Consider the following 26,488-nt stretch of genomic DNA (forward strand, 5'->3'; position numbering starts at 1 on the left):
TGAGGCCTCAGCCTCCAGTGTCTTCCCCATCTTGTCCGTCTGCACTGCTCCTGTCTAGCTCAGTTTGTACGTGTTAGTGTATAGTAAGAGTTCATGTCTGCACTAGTCCTCTTCTGTTCATAAGAATCCGGCTAAGGTGGGTATTCAGCACTTAGCATGGAAGTGCTGGTATTCACTGCATCTCATATTTATGCCACTCTGTTCAAAGTGTCCTCGTCAGCTCCTCAGTTAATTCTTCTGAGGCCCAGGCCAGTGGCCTTTCGTAGCCTTCCCACACCTGGCACTGGAATGACAGAATGCCACTTCCCTCTTACAGCAGTCGTGACTTAAGGGGTGGAAACCATTTGGCCTTTCTTGTTGTTATGTGCAATAAGAAAACGAGTCGTTATAAGGGTGCGGGAGCAATTTAGTTCAGAAGTGTGTGCACAGGGGAACTACAGTCTTCATATCATGAACACATGGTTCACCAGTACAGGCATGAGTACATGCTGAGCCAGGGAGTGAATGGTAATTAACCACTCACAGGGAACATGACACGCTTGTTTTCTGTGTAAGTCACCCCACCAACTCCATCCATCACAACAACCAACAAAGTTTGCTAAGCACCTGCTATGTAGAGGTGCTGTACTTGTCTTAGCTTACACAGACACAGAAAGGCCAAGAATGCTGCTTTACTTCAGGGCTGAGGGCTAAAGCTATGCCCTACAGGACATGAGCCCCACAGGTTCCATTACGCTCCGCCAGGCAGGAGTCTACTCACCCACACAGCACTTCTGGCACCACTTGGTTTCGGGGATTTTTGCTGATACAGCAAATTTCCTAAATTTGAAGGGAGAATATGTTAGCAGGCGGCAAATATACATTGCAATAATGCTGTTAAAGACCAGCGGGGAAAGCAAGAGCTAGACATTAGTTCTGGGGATTCTCCATTAAAGTAAGACTACAGGGGCTGGCCAAACAGGCCAGAGGGGGAAAGAAAGGACTTTGCTATCAAACCTGATGACTGGAGTTTAATCCCTGGAACCCTAGTAGTGGACGGCTGTCATCTAATTTCCTCAGCATGCTGTGGTATGCACGCACGATACCACACCACACACACCACACACAATAAATAAGTAAATAATATAGGCAGAAGGTTAAAATACATTAGATCCTTTTCTCAGGGCCTCCTAGTAATTCCAAAAGGAATAAACTTTTAAGTTTAAACAAAACAAAACCATGGAGTAGTTTGAATACAGAAGAATATGACCCTAGGGTTTTTAAAAATGTAAAACCAACAGACTACATACAACACACACATGAGCGTTCCAGTCTTAAACTGCTGCATTAGGAGCCTGGTTCACCAGAAAGCACCAGTGACAAAGTGGAGAGAAGGCAAACACCAGGAGACGTATTTGCAGCACATCAATGAATTACGTTATGTAAAAGTTGTCTTATTGGGCTGATGGCTCAACAATTAAGAGCATGCATTGCTATTCCAGAGGACCTGAGTTCCAGTCCCAACACCCATACCAGGTGGTTCACAACTTCCTGAAACTCCAGCTCCAGGGGATTTGACACCCTCTTCTGGCACCTGTGGGAACCTGCATTCAGATGCATGCACACACACTCACACACAAATAAAAATAAGTCTTAATTTTGTTTGTTTTTCAAGACAGGGTTTCTCTGTGTTTTGAAGCCTGTCCTGAAACTCACTCTGTAGAGCAGGCTGGCCTGAAGCTCACTAAGATCTGCCTGCCTCTGCCTCCCAGGTGCTGGGACTTAAGGTGTGCACCACCCCTGCTCAGCTTCCAACTACATCTTAAAACTGCATTTTAAGTTTTTTCAAGATGGGGTTTCTCTGTGGCTTTTGGAGCCTGTCCTGGAACTAACTCTTGTAGACCAGGCTGTCCTCGAACTAGCAGAGATATGCTTGCCACTGCCTCCCAAATGCTGAGACTAGTTTTATTTCATTTTAAAATTGTATGTGAGTTCAGGGGCTTGCAAAAGTCACGAGAGGTGTCAGATCCCAGGAGCTAGAGTTACAAGTGGTTGTGAATTGCCCAATGGGAAATAAACTTGGATTCTCTGCAAGAGCACTACATGTTCTTAACACCCCCACCCCTGGGGGGCCCAAGCCATTTCTCCAACTACCTACCCATTAAGACACAGTCTTATAGCCTTAGCTGACTTCCAACTCACCATGTAACTAAGACTAGCCTTTACCTCCTGATCATTCTGCCTTTATCTACTAAGTGTTGGGTTTCAGGCATGTGTTATGGTAACTGGTTCCTAGATAACGAAGGTGAGAAAGGAAGGAAATATCTGTGGGTATTTCTGATGCTGCAAATTAATTATAACAAAATTCCTAAAGCAGTAAGTTAGAGGTAAACTGCAAAGAGAGGGGTTAATCTTCCATGGAAAGTTCTTAAAGGAAGAGGCAGTATCTTATTCATGTATAGTGTCTCATCTGTGCATGGAGACACTTCATTTACAGTCAGTAAAAACTGGAAAAAGTAAACACAGCTAGATGAAAAGGCACTATAATAGTTAAGTAGACAAACAGCAGCACAAAGTGATAGTTAAAAGAAAAATTATAAGCCAGGCAGTGGTAGCACACGCCTGTAATCCCAGCACTCGGGAGGCAGAGGCACACAGATCTTTGTGAGTTCGAGGCCAGCCTGGTCTACAAGAGCAAGTTCCAGGACAGGCTCCAAAGCTACAGAGAAACCCTGTCTTGAAAAACTAAAAAAAGAAAAAGAAAAAATTACAAATATAGCTGTTACTATATTAACTGAAGCCCAAGTCACAATTCCGAAAAATCATGAAAATGCCTAATTAAATTTAATGTATCTATTTCAAGACAGAAAAGCCTAAGTTTTAAACAGCTTTCATCGGAAGGCTATGGAGAAATAAGCTTGTCAGGACCGGAGAAACAGCTCAGCTGTTAATGGCACTTCCTACTCTTCTGGAGGACCCAAGTACAGTTCCTAGCACCCATGCTGGGCAGCTCACAAATTGTTTGTAACTCCAGCTCTAGGGAATCCAACGCCTTTGCAGGTACATGTACATACACGCACACACGCACGCACGCACGCACACTAAATAAAGTCTTTAAAAAGACATCTGTCCACACTGTAAACTCAGAAGTTAACAACAGAGCTTCAAGGAACCTGAAAACTAAGGGTTCTTAACATTGGTTTTACAATGAGTCTTGCAAAAAAAGACTGGCTATATTACAGTTTGACTTAAAAGACCATTCAAGAAACAAATGAGGACCACTATTACAATCAAAATGAGAGCTCAGCATGATTAAAAATGCAGAAAGTACAAAAGCAAAACTCCTCACCTCCAATTATTCTCCAAATGCAAAAACATTAATTCAATAATCATTTTGATTTTCCAGGCTTAGAAACTGTACTTTGAAAAAAAGTCACTTTATGTAAGTTAACACAAACATGTTAAGAGCAAAGGCAATGTACGTAATGTATGATTACATGAAAAATTAGTTTTGTTTTTGCAGAAAAGACAAAAATTCAGAAAGAAAATGTTCATGTAATTAGAAAGCACAAATTACAACAATTTTAGAACAAAAATATGATAAATAAGCCCTTGTGAACGTACACCACAACATGATTTTTTAATGAAAAATTTCTATTAGCTCAAGCCTTCTCCTTCTACAGAAGAAAGGTTTTGAGCATGAGATCTCTAAGGACAGAAACACAACTCAACAGTTACCTTGGCAGTATTCTATCGGGGAGCTTATGTGCTGGAATTGCTACAGGTAACTTTTGCATCTGTCTTGCATAATCAAAAAGCCCTGGTAAATTATGGGAATAAAGCTGAGAAGCTTTACCTGTAAAGAAATAAACACAACGTAAGAGCGAATAACAGGCATCAAGGATTGGTTAAGATGCATAAAAGCCAGACTTACCAGATATTGATAGTAAGCAATTGTTCATCACGTATAACCATGTACACCTGCGGGGGAACAGCTGCCAACACACAAAGTTTACAGAGTTACACACATGTACATGGTGCTGTGCGAGCTGAATGTCAAGGGCAGTTCTCAGGCCTTTAAAGTGTGCTCACAGCGACAGCAAAGGAAGCTAACGGCAAACAATCTAAGTTTGAACACAGCATGATTAACTCGTCACTCTGTAATGAGGGACTATGTAAACCCAAGGAGAATAAAAACATTTTAAATACCATCTATTCCTTTCTTTTGGACCTGTGTTAAATGCATAAGTCTCTCCTGTGAACTATTCTTAAAATGTACTTATCAAGTACGTGCAATGTATGAATGATATAGAAAAAAAGTAACAATGTAGAACAAGAGGCACTGAAAATTAGTTTTGTACAGGAGAAAGGCTGCAAGCGACCATGAGGAAAATTTGCAAACTACAAAGGCTGGGGTAAGTAGAAGCTGAGAGAAAATATGAGCATCCATCTGTCCACGCAGTGTGTGAGAACTGGGGAACAGCTCAGGACCCTTGGTGATAGTTGAGTATTGGGGCAAAGAAAAGCGAATCAGTATGCTTTAAAGGCAGAATCGGCTGGTCTCACAGAGACTTTTCATCAACAAGTGTGAGCAGTCTGCACAGTGGCTGCTGGACCACAGCATCACCATGACCTGGGCCCGTGTTAGACATGCCAGCTCTTGGACCTCATTCCCACCTACTAAAGCAGTAGGCTGAACACTTAGTACCTAAGAAGACTGTGACAGCCACTCATGTATGCAATTAGGTACCCTGACTTAACAAGCTTGTTGGCTGGGCTTGCTCTGGGCAATTCCTACAGGGCTTTCCAAAATGGACTGGGATGAGGGTAGGGAATAGGAAGAATGGAGAGATGATGAAATACATCAAGGCTCTAAGGACATTACTACATTAGAGCACCAAGTCATAAGAAAGTGTAACAACAGAAGGGAGAAGCAAATCAAATCCCTTATTAATACAATTTAAATAAATAAAGCAGAAAGCTTGCATTTCACTTATTTGGGAAGTGCATTCTTGAAATACTCTCCAGTCAAACATTAAAAAATATGGACCATATACCTATAGCTAACTATGTCTTAAATCCCAATTTTAACACATATTTTCTACTCTATGCTTTTCACTAAAACACTGTACCTCAAGGGGGAGTTTACTCATCACACTGAGAACAAGAGGCAGAGAAAGGGCAATAACTTATTCTAGACCATAGGACACTGACTTTTATTTAATCAGTGTTGACCTATGGCAATTTTTACACAAATACATACTTAGAAGTCCTTCCTAAGTGCCAAACATAGGACGACATTTTCTAACTACTAATGTAATCGTATAGAAAGTGCCAGGACAAGACATAAAGCCTTTTACATTTCAGCATGGGGCGTGGGGCATTTATACCTAGCTTTGAGTGTTGGATTTCATTTTGGAGTTTTTTTAAACTACCTTAAAAAAAATCTAAAGGTTTTCCACATGATCAATGCTTCCTTTAGTAAGTTAGGTTCTGGGTAGAATAATCAGTTTAATGAAAGAACATAACACTTAAGAAGAGCAGGTTCAATATTTTGCTTAGATTCACACTTTCTTGATGACTATGTATGTGACTTCAGTAAACTTATTTTAGTCTTTGCATCCCCCCCCCCACCCCCCGAGACAGGGCTTTTCTATATAGCTCAAGCTGTCCTAGAACTCACTCTGTAGACCAGGCTGGCCTAGAACTCAGAGATCCGCTTGCCTCTGCCACCTGAGTGCTGGGATTAAAGGCATGACCCATCACTGCCCAGCTAGTCTTTGTATTCTTATGTGGAAGATAGATAGAGCATGTGGGGCTGGAGAGATAGCTCACTGGTTAAGAGCATGGTCTGCTCTTGTGGAGGACCTGGGCTCGATTCTCAGTTCTCACACAGCAGCTCACAACTGTTTATAACTTCAGTTCTAGGGCACCAACATCCTCTTTTGGCCTCTGTGGGCCCTAGGCACACACATGGTGCACAGATACACATCCATGCCAAGACGCCCACACTCATAAAGTTTTTTAAAAAATTTAAAAGGTAGGTCTGAGCTGGAGAAATGGCTCAGCAGTTAAGAGCACTGACTGCCTTCCAGAGGTCCTGAACTCAATTCCCAGCAGCCACGTGGTGGTTCACAACCATCTGTAATGAGATCTGGCGCCCTCTTCTGGCCTACAGGCACATATGCAGACAGAACACAGTACACATAGTAAATAAACAAATCTTTTTTAAAAAATTAAATGGTTAAGGGGGAATGGGTATATAGCTCAGTGGTTGAGCCTTTGCTAAGATGTGCAAACCCTAGGAGGTTTGGTCCTAGCGCCACAAAAAAGAAAAAGAAATGTAAGAAAGACGGCAATGTTTAGTTTTGAATAGTTTATTACTATTTGCAGATTTTTCTCCATTTTCTGTATAGTGAATTCATGACACTAAAACATGTGAGACTGATGTCCTCGTTCCTCTCCCTTACTTCTCTGAAAACTGCACTGTCACGTGCAGTTCTGATAGGGACCTCTCATGAGCCTTCATACAGAACCTGTCTTTCTCTATGCTAAAGACTTCTCCAGGGACGTCTAAGGTGGAGAGTTAGGGTATGAAGTCTAGTCTAGCTTGCAGCCCAGGCTAGCCATAGGAGGTCTGTGTAGCAAGTGCTCTTAATCACTGAGTCATTTCCCCCACCCTTTGCCCAGACTTAACAGGTCTTTCATCTTTGACCACAATCTCACATTTCCAAAGCACAGGTCTGGCCATTAGCTGGGGTTTGAGAGTTCGTTGTCACTGTTCTAGACTCACAAGTGCTCAAGCACTCCTCCCCGCCCACACTACTTTACAGCTCTCACAGGAGGAACTGGTGACATTCACTGCCTCTCTCCTGTGCTCATTCCTAGAGTGATGTCAAAGTGGGAGTACTGGGATCTGTCTTGCATGTAAGTGTAAACTTCCCAGGGGTAGGAGCCAAGCCTGGGGCTCTGTCTTCAGTACGTAGTAAACGAAAGCTCATAGAATGTTTTCTGAATAAAAGGAGTGTCAACTATAACTGAAACTTATTTCTAATGTCTACTTAATTAACAAGAAAAATACAGAAGGTAGCCTACCTGTTCCATTGATGTTTCATGAAGTTCGTTGAGATTAAGGGTATAAATGCCCTCTTCAGCACCAAATATTAAGTACTGATCTGAAATAACAGAGACATTTCATAGCTGATTTCAATAAACAAGATACTTTAAAAGGGTTATAGTATCTAAAATTTAGTAAATATGTGTTACCTCTGAAAAAGACTATAATTTTCAAGTTTTAATACAGAGAAGAAATTAGATACTCATAAACTAAGTTATATATAAATGTTAGTCTCAGCGCAGTGAGGAAAGTACTGTATGAGGGAGACATAAAGAGGAGCTTGTTAGACTCCTCACTCACCAGAGGGAGGGACTGACTGGCAGAGTCTGCAGCTACTTTCTCTAGAGTTCCCTAAAGAGAGGATCATGTGCAAATAACAGGGTGAAAACTAAGAACTAGCTCAGATTAAAAATGATCTTTACACATGTGGTGGTTTGAGTAGGAACGGCCCCAGAGGCCCATCTACCTGAATGCTCAGTCACCAGGAAGTGGAACTGTCTGAAAGGACTACAGGGACTAGGAGGCATGGCCTTGGCGGGAGTAAGTGACTGGGGAGGTGGACTCTGGTCCAGGCCCTGGCTCTCTCTTGGCCAGTGGATCAGGATGTAGCTCTCAGCTACTGCTCCAGCGTCATGCACACTGCCACGCTCCCGCCATGATGATAATGGACCAAACCTCTGAAATCATAATCAAGTCCCTAATTAAGAGTTGTTTCTTTCCAGCAATAGAATGGTGACTAAGACAAGAGACTTATTTTGGGGCTATTACTATAAGCCCTAACATAAAAAACACAGGATCCTGGGACTGGAAAGGCAGAGGAAATAACAAAATAAAGCAGATACTGAGGATGTAGCTCAGTAGGTAGAGTGCTTGTTTAGTATGGGTAAGGCCCTGGGTTTGATCCAGCAGCACACAAACCAGACTTGGTGGCATAGGCATGTAACCACAGACTTAGGAGGTGGAGACAAATGAGCCAGAAGTCCATGGTCATCACTGACTAGATAGGAGGTCTGAGGTCAGCCTGGGCTAACAGCTTGGTCTAAAACCAAACCAAACCCACCTAACCCAACCCATGTCCTAATTATTGCTTGCTAAAAATTTAATTAAAACCTGGGTACAGCAGTGGTTCTCAACCTTCCTAATGTTGGGCCCTTTAATGCAGTTCCTCATGCTGTGGTGACCCCCGACCACAAATCTAGTTTGTTACTACTTCATAACTGTAATTTTGCTACTGTTAAAAATTGTAATACAAATAGCTGAAATGTGACCTCCATGGGGGTTGTGACCCACAAGTTGAGAACTGCTGTTTTAGACGATAAGAGAAACTTAGCCAACGTCCTATTTAATTGTTTTGAAGATCTTAAAAGCAATACATTATGATCTTCTTTGGGCTGAGCAGAAGTAGTCTAAGAACAACCCAGAACATGCAGTCAGAAAGCAGTGGCTCAAACCAAGCGCTCTTGCACCAGCTGCCTGGGAGCAGCACAGCCGAGTGTGCGTGAAGACTGATCTTGGGGTTTAGAAGGATGTGTACATATTTGTCTTCTTACACACACTCATCTAAGAATGCTCCCAGGTGACTCTGGGTATTTTACATAGCTAACGAGGGCTGCTGGGATGCAGAAATAACACCCCGTCCTTAACTTACACCCCAACTGCTCTGAATATGATCCCTTTTACAATTTAGAGCCCCTCTCAAACAGTCATGTAATTCTGGGTGTTTAGGATCTAAGTCACTTCAGTTGTGGCTCTGTGAAAATAACACCCTGGGCAGGAGAGGAAGAAACATTTCTGCAGGAAATGAGGGAGATCTGATGCTGTGACTGCCAAGCAACTCCAGTGAGTCACCTGCGACCTCAAACCATAGCAATAACACAGACAAATATATCCACTTAAGTCTACACAAACAGCAAAACTCTTAGAGAAAACAATCAAATGAAACTGTCTGAGCTCTGCTGAAGGCCAGATAGAGACGGAAGAGACTGCAGTACTACCTCTCGTGTCTGGGTTTATCCAGGATGTGGCACAGTGGATTTTCAAGGGACAGCCATTAAACACCTTTGAAAAACACGCTCCCATCTGGAAAATAAGGACTCATCAACATGGTGGTGACAAACAATGGTCCTAATAGAACATACGAGGCATAACTATTTTGTTTTAATATGGGAGACCACAGGGGACAAACTAAATTACCATCACCCTCACTTTACAGAAATAAAAGTGTCAAGTCAGCCATCCACCTAGCTGACTGAATAATTTTTCTGGATATCCACAACAGACTTTTTGATAGTATTATACAAACTTTTCTGGGAACAATTTTGCTGGAGAAAAAAAAATCCCATATTTCTTTTATCATTTCACAATAAAATCAGCACCAATAACCAATTCTGTGTAATAAATAATTTGCCACTAAGAATCAGAATTTCCTATCAAAACAATATCATATTCTTAGTTAAGAAGAAAATAATAATCTCAACAAAGAAAATGTTCTTTGGTGCAGGAGAATTGTCTGTATTCTGTCAATCATGTTTTAAATAAATGCTGATTGGCCAGGCAGGAAGTATGGGGGGGGGGACCAAACAGGAAGTAGAAATGATACAAGGAGAACAGAATTCTGGGAAGGAGGAAGTTGATTCCTTCCACTCCTGACCAGACCACCAAAGCAGCAGGATATGATCTGCCCCAATGAAAAAGGTACTGAGCCACGTGGCTAACATAGATCAGAAAAATGGGTTAATCAAGATGTGAGAGTTAGCCAGTGAGAAGCGAGAGCTAATGGGCCAATCAGCTTATAATTTATGGAGACCTATACATGATTTTCATTGGGGCTAAACAGTTGTGGGGTACTGGGCGGGACAAAAACCCCAACAACAAACAAGCAGGCCTCCAATTCATGTTATAGTTCTTGTTTGATCTCTTGACAATAATGTCAGCGTTGAGTCTGGGTGTCGTGGTGCACACCTTTAATCCCAGCACTCAGGAGGATCTCTGTGAGTTGAGACTAGTCTGGTCTACAGAGTGAGTTCCAGGGCAGTCAGAGCTACACAGAGAAACCCTGTCTCAAATTAAGAAAAAAAAAAAAGTCATCATTGAATTTTATATTATAAACTAAGATGCAAGGTTGAGTTAAAATATATAGAGTCATTAAAAGGACCAATCCGAGGACAGGCAAGATGGCTCAGGAAGCGAAAGCCTTTGCCTCCAAGTTTGACCTGAGATTTATTCCCAGATCTACATGGTGGAAGAAGAAAACTCACTCTAGGAAGTTGGCTTCTGACTTCCACACCTGTGCTATGACAGAACCACACATGTACATATGTGAAACAAACACACACATAGACACATTCACACACACACACACACACACACACACACACACGTAAAATTTTCTTTTTAAATTGAAAAAAAAAATTGAGCATGATTTTGATGGCTCCTGCTTGTAATGTCAGTACTGGGGGTGAGGGTGGGAAGCAGGCAGACACAATCAAAGATATACACTAAAATAATTCTTGCTATATTTAGTTTGAAAAATCAGTTATTTGATACTCAGTACTTACATGTACTTTAGGTGTTGGGGGAAGACCATTACTAATTGGCTTCTGGAAAAGGAATATGTGTTATTATTTTACTTTTTGCTGTTATTATGACAAGAATATGCTGTATTTCAAGCTTATTTCTTTGACTAAAATATACAACAGTAATATCATTATAAAATAAAATAGCTATCCTTAACTTTCCTATATTCTTTCCACAGTTACTTACAACTCCCCAAACCAGTTTGGTGTTACATCCTTTCCCTAGGTAACTGTACATACTTATACATATCCTAGCTTTCTGGGTGGTATTTCTTCTCTCACATGCCAGGCGCTCCGCCAACAAAGGCTAGAGTTCAGAGTCAGTTCTCTCCAGGGAGGACAGCCAGCTCTTAGCCAACAGTCACTGTAAAGGGTTAAACCAGCAGTTCTCAACCTGTGGGTCGTGACCCTTTGGAGGTCAAAAGCCCCTTTCACAGGGTTGTCTAAGACCATCAGAAAATACAGATAGTTATGTTATGATTCATAACAGTAGCAAATTACAGTTATGAGGTAGCAATGAAAATAATGTTATGGTTGAAGTCACTACAACATGAGGAACTGTATTAAAGGGTCACAGCATTAGGAAGGTTGAGAACCACTGGGTTAGACTTACATAAAAACCATGATTTATAATGTGCTAAATAAAAACGGACAGGTTTTAAAAAGATCATGTCAGTTTACCTTTATAAAGGTACCTTTATGATTAAATAAAATACTATCACAATAATCCATAGACTAAAATATTACTATAGTAATTATGGAATACACAGTTCCTATGGTTTTAGTCCTTGTAAGTGTGACACTTGTTACACAGTGAGGAAGGACACAAGTGTGAGTGTGCAGACGCCAGCACTTACTGGGACATCCTTCTTCTCTTTTCTGGAGAGGTTGGTGCCTCTATGCTCACTCTGTTGCTGATATAACGATCCGTCTCGTTCACCATTTAGCTGGAAGGAGCTCACTCCATTTCCTTCAATAAGATATGTTTAGATATATTGTGAAAGGGCTGTTTCTTAATGAAATATTTCATTGAGACAATTATTAAATAGGAGACTCATCCTGTGTTTGAGATCTCCCATTCAGAACACTCATTGCTGGGCTGTTATATATGTTCTTCCTGTTCAACCTACTTCTGACATTTTAGGCAAATTTAAATTCAGGTAGTATCTGAGTAAACATTTATTTTTATTAAAAGAGAAACACTGTAAATTTGGAATTACTTTCAAGGAGTGGACAATTCATATTACATATAGTTACCAAGAAATGGTAACAGCCCATTTAAAGGGCTCCTCTGAACAACAGAGGACACTTCACAGTGATGAAACAGTACCTTCTAGTGCTAATTTATACAATACCTATAAACACCAATTGCTTTTCTAAAAGTGATTAAGAATAATTAAGGAGTCAAAGACAAACACCTTTATCTTTCCTAAGACAGAAGCAGCCTACAGCCAAACACATTTCCTTGTTTCTTCAAAGTCTGATTGCGACTTGGTGCTGTGGCTAATGATGAAACAGACAGAGCAGTCTCCAAAGGTGGGAATGCTAATGGGCTGGAGCTGTAGAGATGGTTCAGTGCTAAGAGCACCTCCTGTGCTGTAAAGGACCCAGGTTCACGTTTCAGCACCTGTATGGTGGCTCACAACTGTCCAGTTCCCCGGGATCTGACACCCCCTTCTGGCCTCTGTTGGTACCAGGCATGCATGTGAAACACACACATACCTTCAGGCAAACACACACATGAACATAACAACAAAAAAAAAATAGGGGTAAATGTCCCAGGCTGGCTCACAAGGGACCGTGTCCCTGAAAGCACTCTGCACGGGAAGCAGAAGGCAGAAAACAGATCTAACAGCCACTGCTCTTGCCATCGCCCCACACGGGAACTTCAGTCATTTCTTGGACAGTCCCTTCACTTCTAGAACGAACACCTGTAACAGACTGGAGTCTGTCCTCTACCCTCACCTAAAGCAGCAGGCTTCTGTGGGGGTAATCTCGGGGGAGGTGGTCTAGGTGGAACATGGGATGGCTTTGCTGGGCTCCCTGATGAGGGACATCTCTTGATTGTTCCTTGATTACCATCCTCAGCAGAATGCGTATCCTGTGGTATGAAGATGGATTTAGGCTGAAATCACATAGAAAAGGAAAACAGTGATTAAACATAAGATTACTCCTGAGGTAAATATTATTACATACCAGAGACTTTCAAACTGTGTTTATTAGAGAAGTGTCAATGGTATTTAAGATTCAGGCTATTTCATTACTTAAAAATTATCCTGAAAAGGTACACTAAAATGTGCTGAATTTCGCAGCTGAGGGAGGAGCAATATGAATTGGTTTCTATCCCCTTCTATTAGTGTCTTATAAACCTCCCTAAGTAAAACTATTCTGTCTTTGTGATTATACTCCAACCCAACTGCATGTCTTTTAAGTGCTGAAGTTAATCAATACTTGTTGGGTTAATCTAATCTGTCCTTTAGACAACTCAGAATGTTTGATGTTAAAATATAATCTTTCAGATTAGGAACAACAGAAGGTGGCAATTAAAATGATCATACACTGGAGAACACCAGCACAATAAGGATGCAGAATGTATCAGTTCCTCCACATGTGTCCTCATGATGCCCACCCACCAAAGGAGTCTCCACACACAAGTGCAGCACCTTTCGGCTGTGAGAATTAACACTTCTCTCAGTAATACAATGGGAACAAAACACCAGTAGGGCCGAGATTGGTAAGACTCCAACCCAAACTACAACACAACTTAACTTTTGTAACTGAAACTTACGACACATATAAACCTGGAAGATAAACGTACCATACTGCTATTTGTATCCACTCATTTTGTCCTTAAAAAAAACTTGTATATATTGTATACATGTATGAAATTAAACAAAACCCTGTAAGTTGTGATTTCTTTCTTATCCAAGACGACTTTGCAGGTAAAGGATTAGTTCAGTGCAGAGTGCTTGCCTAATGTGCACAATGGTCTGATGGGGGACTTTAGCCAATCACCTTCTGTTTAGGGTGTGTCCCCCTGGGGTCACAGAAAAAGAGATAAAATACCAGGTGCACTTGTTTCTTCCTCTTTTGCCCCCCGCTCCTGAATCGCTGGAACCCTGGTTTTCTAAGTTTCCTTTCTTCTTTTTATTAAAGCTGAATATTATTTCAAAAAGGGAGGGGGCTGGAGAGATGGCTCAGCCATTAAAGGCTAGGCTCACAACCAAAAATATAAGAGTTTGGTTCCCAGCACCCATGGCTGTCTCTTCAGCCACCTTTTATGGTCCCAGGTTCAATCCCAGCAAAGCCAGGGAAAGGGAGAGGTTGACATCACACTGTTTTCTAAAGCTACTGTACTACTTTTGTACTTTTAGTTTACAATTATTTTCTGAAAATTAAATGTCTGTGATGGCAGTTTTTCCTTTGTCCATTCTCACAATCAACTAATGATAGGTTACAGATTTTAAGGAAAAATATCTTATGAAAATTTAAGATTTCTAGTTAGGTGGAAATAATACCAATCTAGAAATTATTTCAAAGTAAAAATATTTAAAATGTATGACTTAAGTAACTACTGAATCATCATTTTTAAAAGATCAAAGTAAAATTATGTTCTCAGATAATAATCCTCAGCTAGTTTTCTTTCTTAGTTTTTTTTGAGACAGGGTTTCTCTGTAGCTTTGGAGCCTGTCCTGGCACTAGCTCTTGTAGACCAGGCTGGTTTTCTTTATGGTGGGAACAAGAACAGGCTACAGTAATAGGGAGAGCAAGCAGCGCAGTGGAGAGCAGTGTGCAGGGTGTAAACAGCGAGTCTGTTTACCTTTGGTGGCAGGGGTGGCGGGACTTTTGCTTTCATAGTTGAACTAAAAACACAGAAAATATAGAGTCAGAGCTCTGCATTTGACAAATGAATTATTAAACACAATTATTTTTCAAAGATACAGAAGAAAAGCCTTCAGAGACAAATATTATTTCCTGGCTTCATGAGATTTTTTTCTAAGATATTTTGTAAAACGTCCAAATTCTATTGAAATAAACATTTAGAAGTAGGTAAATGTTCATCTTCTTGGTTTCAAATGCTGAGAGTGATCCAAAGTGGAAAGACATCCACAATTCTATTTCAATCAAAAGGTAAATAAGGATACGAGCAGCAATTGGGCTAGGGAAATGGTAAGAGCATAAAGTGCAGCACACGATGTGTCTAGGTCTCCCCTGCTGTGGTGTTAACAATTCTGACAAAGGGCTTATTCCAGCTACGGTTCAACATGTGGTCCTTCACGGCAGAGTCAAGACGGCATGAACTGCTGGTCACATCAGAATTCAGTCAGTGCTCAGCTGGCTTTCTCCATTTTACATAGTCTGGGGTCCTCTTACTTGGAAATAGCCCCACCCACAGTTAAGAGGGGTATTCTCACATTAACTAATCTATTCAAGATAACCCACTACACGTATACCCAGAGGCCTGACTGATAGGCAATTTGGGATTTTTCCCAATTCTATTCTTTGATTACTATTATAGATTGACTTTACTCTCCTTAAATTCACAGACTGATGAGAGAATTCTCAGTGTAATACACATAAAGACAGGGCTTTTTAAGGAGGTCATTAAGGTTAAATGAAGCTATAGGTTTGATAGGAATGAGATTAAGAAAAATTAACTGCCCTTTGCCCCACTACGTACACACATCAAGGAAAGGCCACACAGATGGAGGTAGGAACTTGATGAGTTCAAGGTCATTCACATGTATATAGCACATTCTCGGCCAACCTGGACTACAAGAGACTCTGTCTCAAAAGCCAAGGTCGGGGTTGGTAGGTGCACAGCTAAATAGAGGAAACCATCAGACACCAAATAGGCCATCAAATAGGCTAGCACCGAGAACCTGAATTTTCTAGCCTTGAGACCTGGGAGATTACGTTTCTGTCCAACCCGCCCAGCATAAGGCATTTTTGTTATCCCAATCTGAAGGAGAGCAGTCCAAGCGGAGCAGATCAACAATGGCACAGAGACTGAGGTACAACTTACGTTAGAATTATCATTAATATTAAGCTGCTAGAACTGACACAGGCCATATGAGATCCTTTCTTTTTACCAAGAAGAGCAAGAGAACTTACTGTTTAGAGTCATCATCATCTCCGTCATCATCCTCTAAGTGAGCCACATGTCCGCTAAGGAGAACAGATAGCACCATTAGATGGTGAGCCTCCCCGGAGCAGCTAGAGAGGCAGGAGGGCTGACTGCAGACAGACGGACAACTAAAACTAACAAGCCACACATGACAGAGAAGGGGAAAACGATTTAGCTCATCTATGACATAAATAAAGTACTTCAAGCTTAAATAAAAGTTGTAATTACCGCTGATGTAATTCTTCTTCAACAGACTTTAGAAGACTCCTTAAAAGACACAAGCAAGAAGGAGCATGAGTAAAATGGTCCACGTGCTGCCACTTCTATTATCCCGTCTATGTGTCCTGAATACATTGGCCACACTGAGCATTTCTAAGCCACAAAGCTTGTTTTAATGAGATAGCTCTATATTTTTTTGTTGCTAATGCCTTAAAAATGTATCTTAAGTGAACATAAGTAAGTTCTAATACTGACTGAAAATTACTGATTCAAACAGGAGACAACGCAGCATGAAATGCCACAACAAACTGACGAAACAATTGCAGGCTCAGAGCCAGGGATTTCCAGGACTCAAATTCTACTTAGAATATTACACTTGACACCAGAAATGATATTTTCTCTTTCTTAAAATAAGGAGGGTGACACATTTTGGCAGACTCATGCTCTCAGGCAATCCTGCACAATAGAGCTCAGCATATTGGCTTTCTGCAGAAGCATGCACGCGTGTGCTGTGAACACAAGAAAGTAGCAGCAGTCTGTTTTCACGGAGGACACTCACCCATGTGAGGACTGCTCTCGAGGGTGCACAGGCAAACACATTTGCATTTACGCAAACTAAGGCTGTGTCAGACCACCTCTGAGGGTTTTATCATTAGGAACGATGTTTTTAAAAAAAGGCTTGAATTTTCAAGAATGTGAGAGATTTGGGGTGATCCTGAACATGGGCAATTCAGGAAGCACAACCTTCTCCAGGCTGCTGCAATCACTAGGAGAGATGTATTCTCCATAAACCCTGTAAGAAGCACCTCAGTTTTCTTGGAATTATCACAGCACGAAACCCAGAGGCCCGGTTAGCTGTCGTCTACTGTAGCAATGAACGGAACTGTCTTATCCATCAAGCACTCTAAGCAGGCTAGACTGATAAGTTTTCAAAATGACCAGTTATGAATCTGGAATGGCAAACGACACAGAAAAACAATAAACCAATTTCTACCATCCCTAGAAAGAAAAAACCGAGGTGTGGTGTGGTAGTTCACTATCCTGTTGACTGCGAAGCTCTTCCAGGACCAGCTCTAAGCAGCAGGCGCTTGTGGCAAAGGAGGGCAAAGCTGGCATCTCTGCAGGCCCCATGGCCTTGGAGAAGTGACTTCAGTTTGAATGGGTACGCTTCAGTTCCTCATAAGTAAAATGGGAATCACACTAGCACAGAAAGTACGTGAAGAAGAAACAGCTGGATATGGGAAGGGGGACCTTTGAGAAACACTTGCCCACATTAGATCCTGGAGAAGCCTGCCTCCTACAGGAGGATCTGCAAGACCTTTTCAACTCTTATTTCTGCGGCTGCTTTCTAGAAACTACTGGATATGTGATATAACAGATTACATGAAGTAGAAGTCATGAAAACTCAGCTATCTTCTTGTAGTGTGAAGGAAATATGAAAAAAAAGAAAACAATGCCATTTCTTTACAATTATTACTTGGTCAAGGGAAAATAGCTCTTTTCATAAGAATACTGCCTGCTACTGCCCAGCAGTTTTCCTGGGCCGCAAAGGTGGCTACTGGCTCCGGTCAAGTCACGTGAGAACCACCATCGTGCTGTCGGGAAGAAGCTCAAGTGGAGGCATTTGAGCTGACCCTTTAGGGGGAGGACTTCAAACTGCACAAAAGATGTATTTTATTAAGTATTAATATATATTATTTGAAAACAAATATTTTTGGGAAATCCTTTAATTTTCCATACTAAAACACTACACAAGCAACAGGAAGTCCTCAGCATGGTGATGCTTCAAAGGACCCTAGACCAAAAACATTTGAGTAGTGCAGCCTTCCCAAGTTAAGACTGGTCTCTCTGGGTATGATGGGCTTTCTTATCACCCCAGAAAATAGGAAGCTAGTGTGGCAGCGAATGTCTACTATCCTATCAGTGGCCTGGGTCACAAAGTGAACAGGCAGTCATAAACAAGCAAGTAAAAATACTTTTTCTGAGCATGTGGCAGTGTTTTCTTTAGGCATCAGGATTTAAAAATAGTTAGGAAGATAGTTTACATAAAGTTTCACGTTCTGTTACCACAGCCAACGGGATTCACATGGCTATTGGGCTTTGTGTGTTTGTGTGAGTGTGTGGGGAGATTCTTTCTGTAGTCCAGGCTGTAGTTTCTGGCCTCAAACTTGCTATGTAGCTAAAGATAGCCTTGAGTTTCTGATCCTACCTACACTTCCTGAGTGCTGAGTAAACAGGTGTGAACCAGCACATAAGTTTTTGGGTTTTGTGTGTGGTGCTGGGGATGCCCCGAGGGCTCTGCAGGCCAACAGGCACCCTACTGACTGAGGTGAACCCAGCTCTGACACTCTGATCTCAAGTGAGGCTCTTACCAGAAGTTCTCTAACAACACCCATGGCTTCTACTCATGCAGCTCCAGGTCTCTTACTATGGATTAAGTAGTTTGCTGACAAGTTATACATTCCATCAAGTCACATAAAGGGCATGTGGATGACTTTGTGCCTTTACGACAGAGAAAATGAGATACAGCTCAGTTTGTTGAGGGATCCACAACAGCACCTGCAGCCGAGAGCACTGGAGAACACATGACCCCGAGTTACTCAGGCTCTGTGCCGCACAAGAACAACGCTATCTGAAACTTGGCTATGAAGGGATTTTTTGCTAATAGAACTAGTTGAATTACTATTGAAATGATGGAAAATTTGATGAAAAAATCTAAATTGGAGCAATGTATGAATGCAGAGTTAAGTGACAAGGCAGGGAAACCGAGGCGGGAAAAGTCTGAAACTGCCTTCAAGCATTCAGCACATCCGAATGAGCGAAGGGGTCATGCGGCTTGTGACCAGTCTTATACAGTTGCCAGGCTGCACATACAACCTGTGTACGCACTTCCCTGACTGCATTTAAAAGCAAGAAACTCGTTATTCCTCTAAACCAGAACAGCGGCTTTATCTACGCCCTAACATAACTGACAATTACTCAGTAACTACTTACACATAAAGACAATTAGTAAGTGCCCACTAAGCCCCGTGGTTATTTATTTCTCCCTTAGCAAAGAGGCGGGTACCATTATAACCCTCACTTTACCAGAGACAATGGTAGTCGAGAGCTCACAGGAAGAGCTGATGCAGGCTGGGCATGGATGGTATTGGCTACTATGGTATTCTGTGGGGGGAACTGCAATTCGACCCATGCTTTACTCCTATCCAAAGACAGTAATCTTTACAACTCTGCTCTACACTACAAGCAAAACCAGACAGTCTGGTTCTTTTAAAAAGAACTGCTTTGATAAAAACAAAAACCTCAGAAGAAGTGACCCCAGTTACACCAGAATTCAAAAGAAAAGGTGTTGTCTGGGTTGAAGTCATAGTTTATAGTATGTGCCTTGTGTTACAGAAAGCAAAATCCATTTAACAAACCTAACTGATCCTCTTTGGAAAAAGCAGGAGATCTTGATTTTCAAAGTACTGCCTAGTTGCAAGAATATAGCAGCCTTGTCAATACAGTAAGAGAAGTGCTACAACCATGCTCATGTCACATGTATGTATACACCTACACACGAAACACAGCCAGGCTAAGACTTTCGGCCAACCTACCTTGCCAATGACTCGTTATATAGAATACAGTTCCTTAAGCAGGGATCCAATTCATCAGAAAATGAAGGGTGGGCAAATTATTAATGTTTTACCTAGCCAAAGTAGCTATACACACTAAGAAAATGTCTAGCAATAAAAAACAAAATCAGAGAATGGGAACTAGGAAATCTGGAAAAGGATTTATGGCTGTATTACTTTGCATTTTGTTAGCATGTTCATTTAAAATGGAAGGGTAAGAGATATATAGTCACCAAATTATTTAGCCTCTTTAGGTACATGAATTTGGTTGTACCGGGTCCTTAAAAATCAATGATATAATTAGAAAAAAATTTAATTAATTTTTTAAATTTACTACCCCACAATGACACATAATCTATTCTTTGCTATCCACTAAAACCAGGACAACTTAAGAGCAATTACAGTTTAGGTAAAACTATATATATATATATATATATATATATATATATATATATATATATATATATATACCAAGGGAATTTTATGCTTGTCTTCCACTTTAAGGAAGACAGAGGCTCTACTGGATGATGCACGTCCCAGTACTCTGGACGCAGAGGTAAGGATGATCTCTGCAAGTTTGAGGCCAGCTGGAACTACATAGTGAGACCTTACCTAAAAACAGATACGTGAATAAACAAACAACAAAAGATAAAAGAAATAGAAAGACAGAGGCTAATAATGTCCAACTCCTAATACTTTAAATTTAATTGAAATTTACATTAAACAAAACAGCGTATTTCTTTAGCTTTTCATTCAAAGCCTTTTTTTCTGTACTGGAAAGTGTACTGAGGTGGGAAAATGAAGTACTGGTGTTACGTGGGATCTATTGCTCTGTCCCACTGAACTTCCCCTTGGAGGAGGGGGTAAAGTTGGCACAGAGTCAAAGGTGCAGACCCTGGGAGACAAGCTCCATTTGTTTTAGGAAGGGGAAAGCCTTATATACCTCCCACACACCCAGGGAGGGGAAGCAGCAGCACTGGCATCAGGGTCTCTCGAAGCTGCTGGAGACTGGTTCAGGTCATCTTGTCTCATGTCACAGCAGCTGTTGCTGAGGCCCCTCGGCAGACCTAGGTTGGCTCAACTTGAAGAAGTTACATACTGCATGTTCAGATAGAAGGTTTAGCCCAGTTTTGCAAGGGCCTATTCGGCCCCAGGCCCTTTTGTGCCTGGGCAAATATCTCCCACACAACAGATTATAGTAAAAGGAGAAAGACATGATTTTCAGTACTACCCATCAAACTAAGGTATCTGTCAGTAACCATTATTTCTCAACTGCTTAGAGTATGGGAACAGATGCTTCAGCTCTCTGGTGTAATCAAGACTAAAATTTTAATGTATATTCATCCTCAGACTTCTCTGGTAATTTAATTACTTCCTTACAAATAGGCTTATGGAGTGAACATTCATATATGAAATCAGGAAATATGAAGGTAGGAGGGCAGTCTTGTCCTTGGGTTCTAAACTCCACCTTATGATGAACTTGCAGAAGTCTGTAAACAGTGTAAGTCAACAATGCTCTCAGCACCTAGACGGTGCCAGGTATGGAGTAGGCATTACTAGCTGGTAAATTTATTTCTCATGTCAAATAACTTTTAGGAGTTTTATCTATTTTTATTGCTAGTGTTCTTTAGAAGACCATCACAGCTAAACTTAGGATGAGGATTTCTAAGCAGTATGAATAATTCAGCTGTTTGCAGTGGTCAGCACATCTGGGAGATGCACTAAGTTACTTTTATAGAGGCAAACAGGTCAACTTTAGAAAGAAATCAACTGCGGAAATGCAGATTCATTATAGCTGAAGTATATTGTAACAAGAAAGATTAGGTTAAGAGAAAACATTTGCGCTGATCCTCCCACATGACAATTACTAAGTACAGATGAATAGCAGAGAGACTATGGGAAAGTCAAGGGCACAATGCTCAGCATCTACCAACTCAATACAACCTACTACCTTAAGAATTAAATATAAAATAATATTAGAGACAATTACTTTGAATTTAAATTTTAAAAGAACTTACTTACTTGTTTCCACCTAAAAAGTAACTACTTTGGTGTCCTTGTCCGTACTCTAACTGTAGATCCTGAAGGCATAAAGCAGAACATTGAGCACAGCAGTAGAGCAGTTGCTACAAACTATAATACATACTATTTAAAAAAGAAAAGCCCCAAGCCCCAAATAAATCTGTATTGCTATACACTCTTAAAAAGAAGGCATGGTGGCACTTTCAACAATACAAGATAAAAGTCTGTATCCTGATTTTTCATTATTCAAATATTTTTCTAGGATCTTTTTTTCCAAATGGCTGCTACAAGTTTTATTTGTGGCTATTGTTATTGTAATTAGTATTTGTAAAACTCAGCTTGTAAGAAAAAAGCTCAAATAAAGTACTATCAAGATACAATGAAGCAAAAAAAAAAAGCAACATGAAATGTCTTGGTTTGACTTTGCCTGTGGCATCTGAATGACCGTGTATATATACACATTCATATGCTACTGCTGCTTCATGCAGGTGGTTGATGCTGCACGCTCATAAAGGTGGGCACTACTGCAGAAGTCAGGTATGAGTCTGGAAACTGCACTGAAGGAGGTTTAGAAGGGTTTAAAGTTAAAACAGCAAAGTTTAAGATGAATAAATACAGAGAGCTTCTTTCCTACTTAAGCATTTGACTCAATGCTGCAGGTCACAGAGAGCTAAGAATGAAAAGCCAGAAGAATGAGCAATGGCTCCACCACAACGCCATCCAACAACCTTAGCAAGAACCAAGCTGCCTTCCTCTCTTAAAGAAGCCACTGTCTCCAATCACTGATACAAGGAATCTTCTTTCAAAGTGACAACAAATGTGTGACGGGAGCGGTCACCTTGGGATAATCTTCCAAGGCCAGAGATGGCGCTAAGGTCTCCAGAGTTTCCCACATAGAGCTCAGCACTTCTCTTGGATGTTAATGTCTCCAAGTCTTGTACAGCAATCCAGGCCATGAACTCCTCAAACACAGGGGAAAAGGCCAAATCTGTCTGCCTTCCTTTCGGCCATGGTCTAACACAGCACCTCACACACAAACTGTACTCTGAGTAGTAAACATTTGTTCAAATGCTACCTCTTTTGTTTCCTGGAAACAGGCAAACACTTCCCAGGGTACAGATACTCAGAATCATAAACATCTCAAGTCTAGAAGTCTAAGATTAGAGCACAATTCCCCACAGCACACTGTACTTTAACATTAACTTCAAGGTCTGTCCAAAAAATCAAAATACTGATTTTGATAAGGTTCAAATTTTGTCCTCTTTTAATATTTGTGTTCAGTCGTGCATATAGTAACTGTTCTTACCAATGACAGCAAAGATAACACATCATAAATGAAAAAGAATACATGTTTTCCTTAACTTACAATAAACCTAAAAATGACCAAATCACCAAGTCACAAGCCCGCAGCTATTATTTCACTGTCCAGTTTTAGCGGCCGTGACTTTTTACTTTATGCACTGGAATTCAGCTAATAAAGTATTTAAATCTATGAATGCTTCTTAAGTTCAAGCCTACTGTCATCAGGTACAGATGAACAAACCCTCTAACCAGAGCAGCAACAGCTTTAGCCAATAGAATCTCATAGACTTTTACTTAAACAGCAGCTTCATAAGCACACTTATGTGCAGAGTAGACGATGTCTTCACAAGCACACATATGTATAGAAGAGGATGAAGTCTTCACAAGCATACATGTGTGTATGGTGAACATTGTCTTCACAAGCACACACGTGTATGGTGGATGTTGTCTTCACAAGCACACGTGTGTATGGTGGAGGATCTCTTCACAAGCACACATATGTGCAGAGAGGATGAAGTCTTCACAAGCACACATGTGTGTATGGTGGATATTGTCTTCACAAGCACACACACATGTGTATGGTGGATGTTGTCTTCACAAGCACACATATGTATGGTGGATGTTGTCTTCACAAGCACACATATGTATGGTGGATGTTGTCTTCACAAGCACACATATGTATGGTGGATGTTGTCTTCACAAGCACACATGTGTATGGTAGACATTGTCTTCACAAGCACACACATGTGTATGGTGGACGATCTCTTCATAAGCATACACGTGTATGGTGGAGGATGTCTTCTGTTGATATGTAGGAATGTCCACTTAGCTGAGAGATGACAATCAATAGCAGATTGACAATAATGACCAGGAAATGAAAGTCAATCAAGGTCAAGAGTATATTTAAGGTAAAGAGAATTATTTAAAATAACAAGAGATATTTTAATAGAAAATCAAACATAGACTCATATATAGCCAGGCCAAAGGAGCATGCAAGTTGTAGGTACACCTAAGTCTCTGGTCCATAAGGAAAGCTAAAACTGAAAGGGGCTCTTCCTCATTTATTATTTCTCTCCTGAAATCAAGTTACACTATAATCAAGATGGCTCAGTGGGTAAAGATTCCTGACACCAAGCCTGTCTACCTGAGTTTAAACCCCAGAACCAATATGGTTGCAGGGGAGAAATAATACCTGAAGGCTGTCCTCTGACCTCTCCCCTCAACATGGAGTGACCCCAGAACCAATATGGTTGCAGGGGAGAAAGAATGCCTGAAAGGCTGTCCTCTGACCTCTCCCTCAACATGGAGTGACCCCAGAACCAATATGGTTGCAGGGGAGAAAGAATGCCTGAAGGCTGTCCTCTGACCTCTCCCCTCAACATGGAGTGACCCCACACATGCATACATCATGCACCACACAGTAATAACACATTTTAACGAAAAGGATTTGGAAGTCATCAGAAAAATGCTACCAAAATTATGTTTGGAAAGAGCTCAAAAGAACCAAGATAGTGGCATCAGAGTCAGAATGCCCTTGAGGATGCAAACATCAGGGGAAAAAAGCAGCATTGAACAATTAATGAGTGATCATGCTTAATTACACAGTAATGTCAAAGCAGTAACAACATGTTAATGTAAAAACACTGAAAACATGCAATAACTTAGAAGAGATTCAGCCTGGGGACTCAAACAACAGTTGAGACAGTAACCCTAGTACATACTAAAAAGCTTTAAGAGAGAAAAGTCCTAACTTCAGGGGTTCCTTTCACTGAGGGGCAGGAAAGTCTAGGGAGGAAATTCTAAGAAAACAGAAAAGAGCTAAGAAAGGCCAAAGCCCTCACAGTGCGATGCTGGAGAGGGAGGACACACATACCCCGGAAAGTCTTACTGTAGCTTTCTATGTTATGTCACCTTGGGAGACTACAGTCTATACCAGATGAGAAAACAGCAGGAAGTCAACAGAACTGAGACAGTTGGACACACACACACACCCTAACCAAGAAAAAGAGCAGGAGAGAATATTTTTCTTGATAAAAACGAGAGACAGAGAAAATTATGTCAGGAGTAAGAATGGTTAGTAAAATCCTTTTTAATATGGAAGATGATGTGAAGAAATCAGCTGGGAATGAATCCAAGATAATACAAAACAAGTTCATTTTAAAGTCAGAGAAGCAGGCTGAGTTGGAACACGGTATGAAGACTGATCCCCACCAGCCGATGAAGACTGAGGGGTCATATCTGAAGAACATGAATTTCGTACTGCATCTTAGAAAGGTGGTGGGTTAGATTATTCTTCCTTATGCCTCCCTAACAGTTAGCATGGGATCTTAGCGGGGCACGGTGGTACACGCCTATAATCTGAGCACTTGGGAGGTGGAGGCAGTTGCATCTTGAGTTCGATACTAGACTAACTCTATATAGAGAGGTCTTATCTCAAAACAAAATAAAAACGAACAAAATAATAAGCAAACAGATAGCCTCAAAAACCAAAAATATGAGCCGGGTGGTGATGGCACACGCTTTAAATCCCAGCACTCAGGGGGGCAGAGGCAGGTCGATCTCTGTGTGCCAGAAGCCAGCAACAGGTTCCAAAGCTACAGAGAAATCCTGTCTTGAAAAATAATTAAAAAAAAGATTTTATTAGTTTCCAATGAGTTATCAAAAATTAGTGAGTAAAATTAAGCATATTTAAATAAATAGCATCAGCTGTGACAGATTTGAAACATAATCTTTTAATCTCGATATTATTTTGTAGATCAAACAGACCCATTTTTATGACTGTGGGCAAAATTCTTACTTACTATTCAATTATTGCTTCTATGACTTTCAGTAACGCCAGCAGTTTTCAAAACCCAGACTTAAAATGTGGGAGGCCCCGAACCTGAAATTCCATTCTTCTGTTACAGAAAGCTCTGGTGCTTTAAAAATTACTCTTGGGTAGCAACAAAAATTGAGGTTATGATATTCGAAATTCATTTACAAAATCCTAAAGTGAATATTCTCAGAACTTAGAAATAGCTGGTAACTTGCCTGTTTACACAGCAAGGTAAAAGCACCTCTTTTGGGGTTCCCCAAATCCCATGTTGCCATCTTGGTGTCAGCTGCCCATTAAGAGGAGAGCCAGACATTCTGGGTTCATTGGGTATTTAGTGGGTAGCAACAAGTTTTCCATTTTTTGAGACAAAGTCTCATATAACCCAGGCTGGCTCTGAAAGCTTTGTGTCCCTAAGGAGGGCATGGAACTCCTGATGGTCCTCCTGCCTCCACCTCCCACTGCTGTGAGTACAGGCATGTGCCAACATTGTTGCAATGAACACTTATGAGAGCTGAGGTGGATGGATTCCTCACACTGGCTTGGAGGACTATTACCAGGGGGGAAAAGAGAAGAAAAGAAAAACAAAATGAAGAAGTGATGGCAGTGCCCCTTGTCCACAGGTGTGGTGCACACACACAGCAGCTTCTAAAACATTTAAAGACAGATTCGCCATTCATTCCAGCAATTCCACTTCTGTGTACATAACAGCAGAGATCA

General features: G+C 41.0%; 1 protein-coding gene across 4 annotated transcripts in view; it reads right to left on the reverse strand.

Annotated features, from left to right (window-relative positions):
- The window catches only part of Map4k3 (mitogen-activated protein kinase kinase kinase kinase 3), a 164,534-nt gene that overhangs the window by 17,092 nt on the left and 120,954 nt on the right, over positions 1 to 26,488 (reverse strand). For 2 of the 4 annotated variants that reach the window (XM_041631039.1, XM_041631037.1), the window contains 13 exons: positions 21,655 to 21,713; positions 19,615 to 19,647; positions 16,028 to 16,066; positions 15,787 to 15,840; positions 14,492 to 14,534; positions 12,637 to 12,796; positions 11,529 to 11,641; positions 10,654 to 10,695; positions 9,091 to 9,175; positions 7,075 to 7,154; positions 3,914 to 3,974; positions 3,718 to 3,835; positions 761 to 819 (listed from right to left, as the gene is read on the reverse strand). In XM_041631039.1, coding sequence (XP_041486973.1) covers positions 761 to 819; positions 3,718 to 3,835; positions 3,914 to 3,974; positions 7,075 to 7,154; positions 9,091 to 9,175; positions 10,654 to 10,695; positions 11,529 to 11,641; positions 12,637 to 12,796; positions 14,492 to 14,534; positions 15,787 to 15,840; positions 16,028 to 16,066; positions 19,615 to 19,647; positions 21,655 to 21,713 — 946 coding nt within the window. The remainder of the gene's footprint in view (positions 1 to 760; positions 820 to 3,717; positions 3,836 to 3,913; positions 3,975 to 7,074; positions 7,155 to 9,090; positions 9,176 to 10,653; positions 10,696 to 11,528; positions 11,642 to 12,636; positions 12,797 to 14,491; positions 14,535 to 15,786; positions 15,841 to 16,027; positions 16,067 to 19,614; positions 19,648 to 21,654; positions 21,714 to 26,488) is intronic. The other 2 variants (XM_041631040.1, XM_041631038.1) reach the window with 1 other exon arrangement.

Source organism: Microtus oregoni, unplaced genomic scaffold (genome assembly GCF_018167655.1).
Source record: "Microtus oregoni isolate MIOR12 unplaced genomic scaffold, Mior012 000036F_ref0000092, whole genome shotgun sequence".
Lineage (NCBI taxonomy): Eukaryota > Metazoa > Chordata > Mammalia > Rodentia > Cricetidae > Microtus > Microtus oregoni.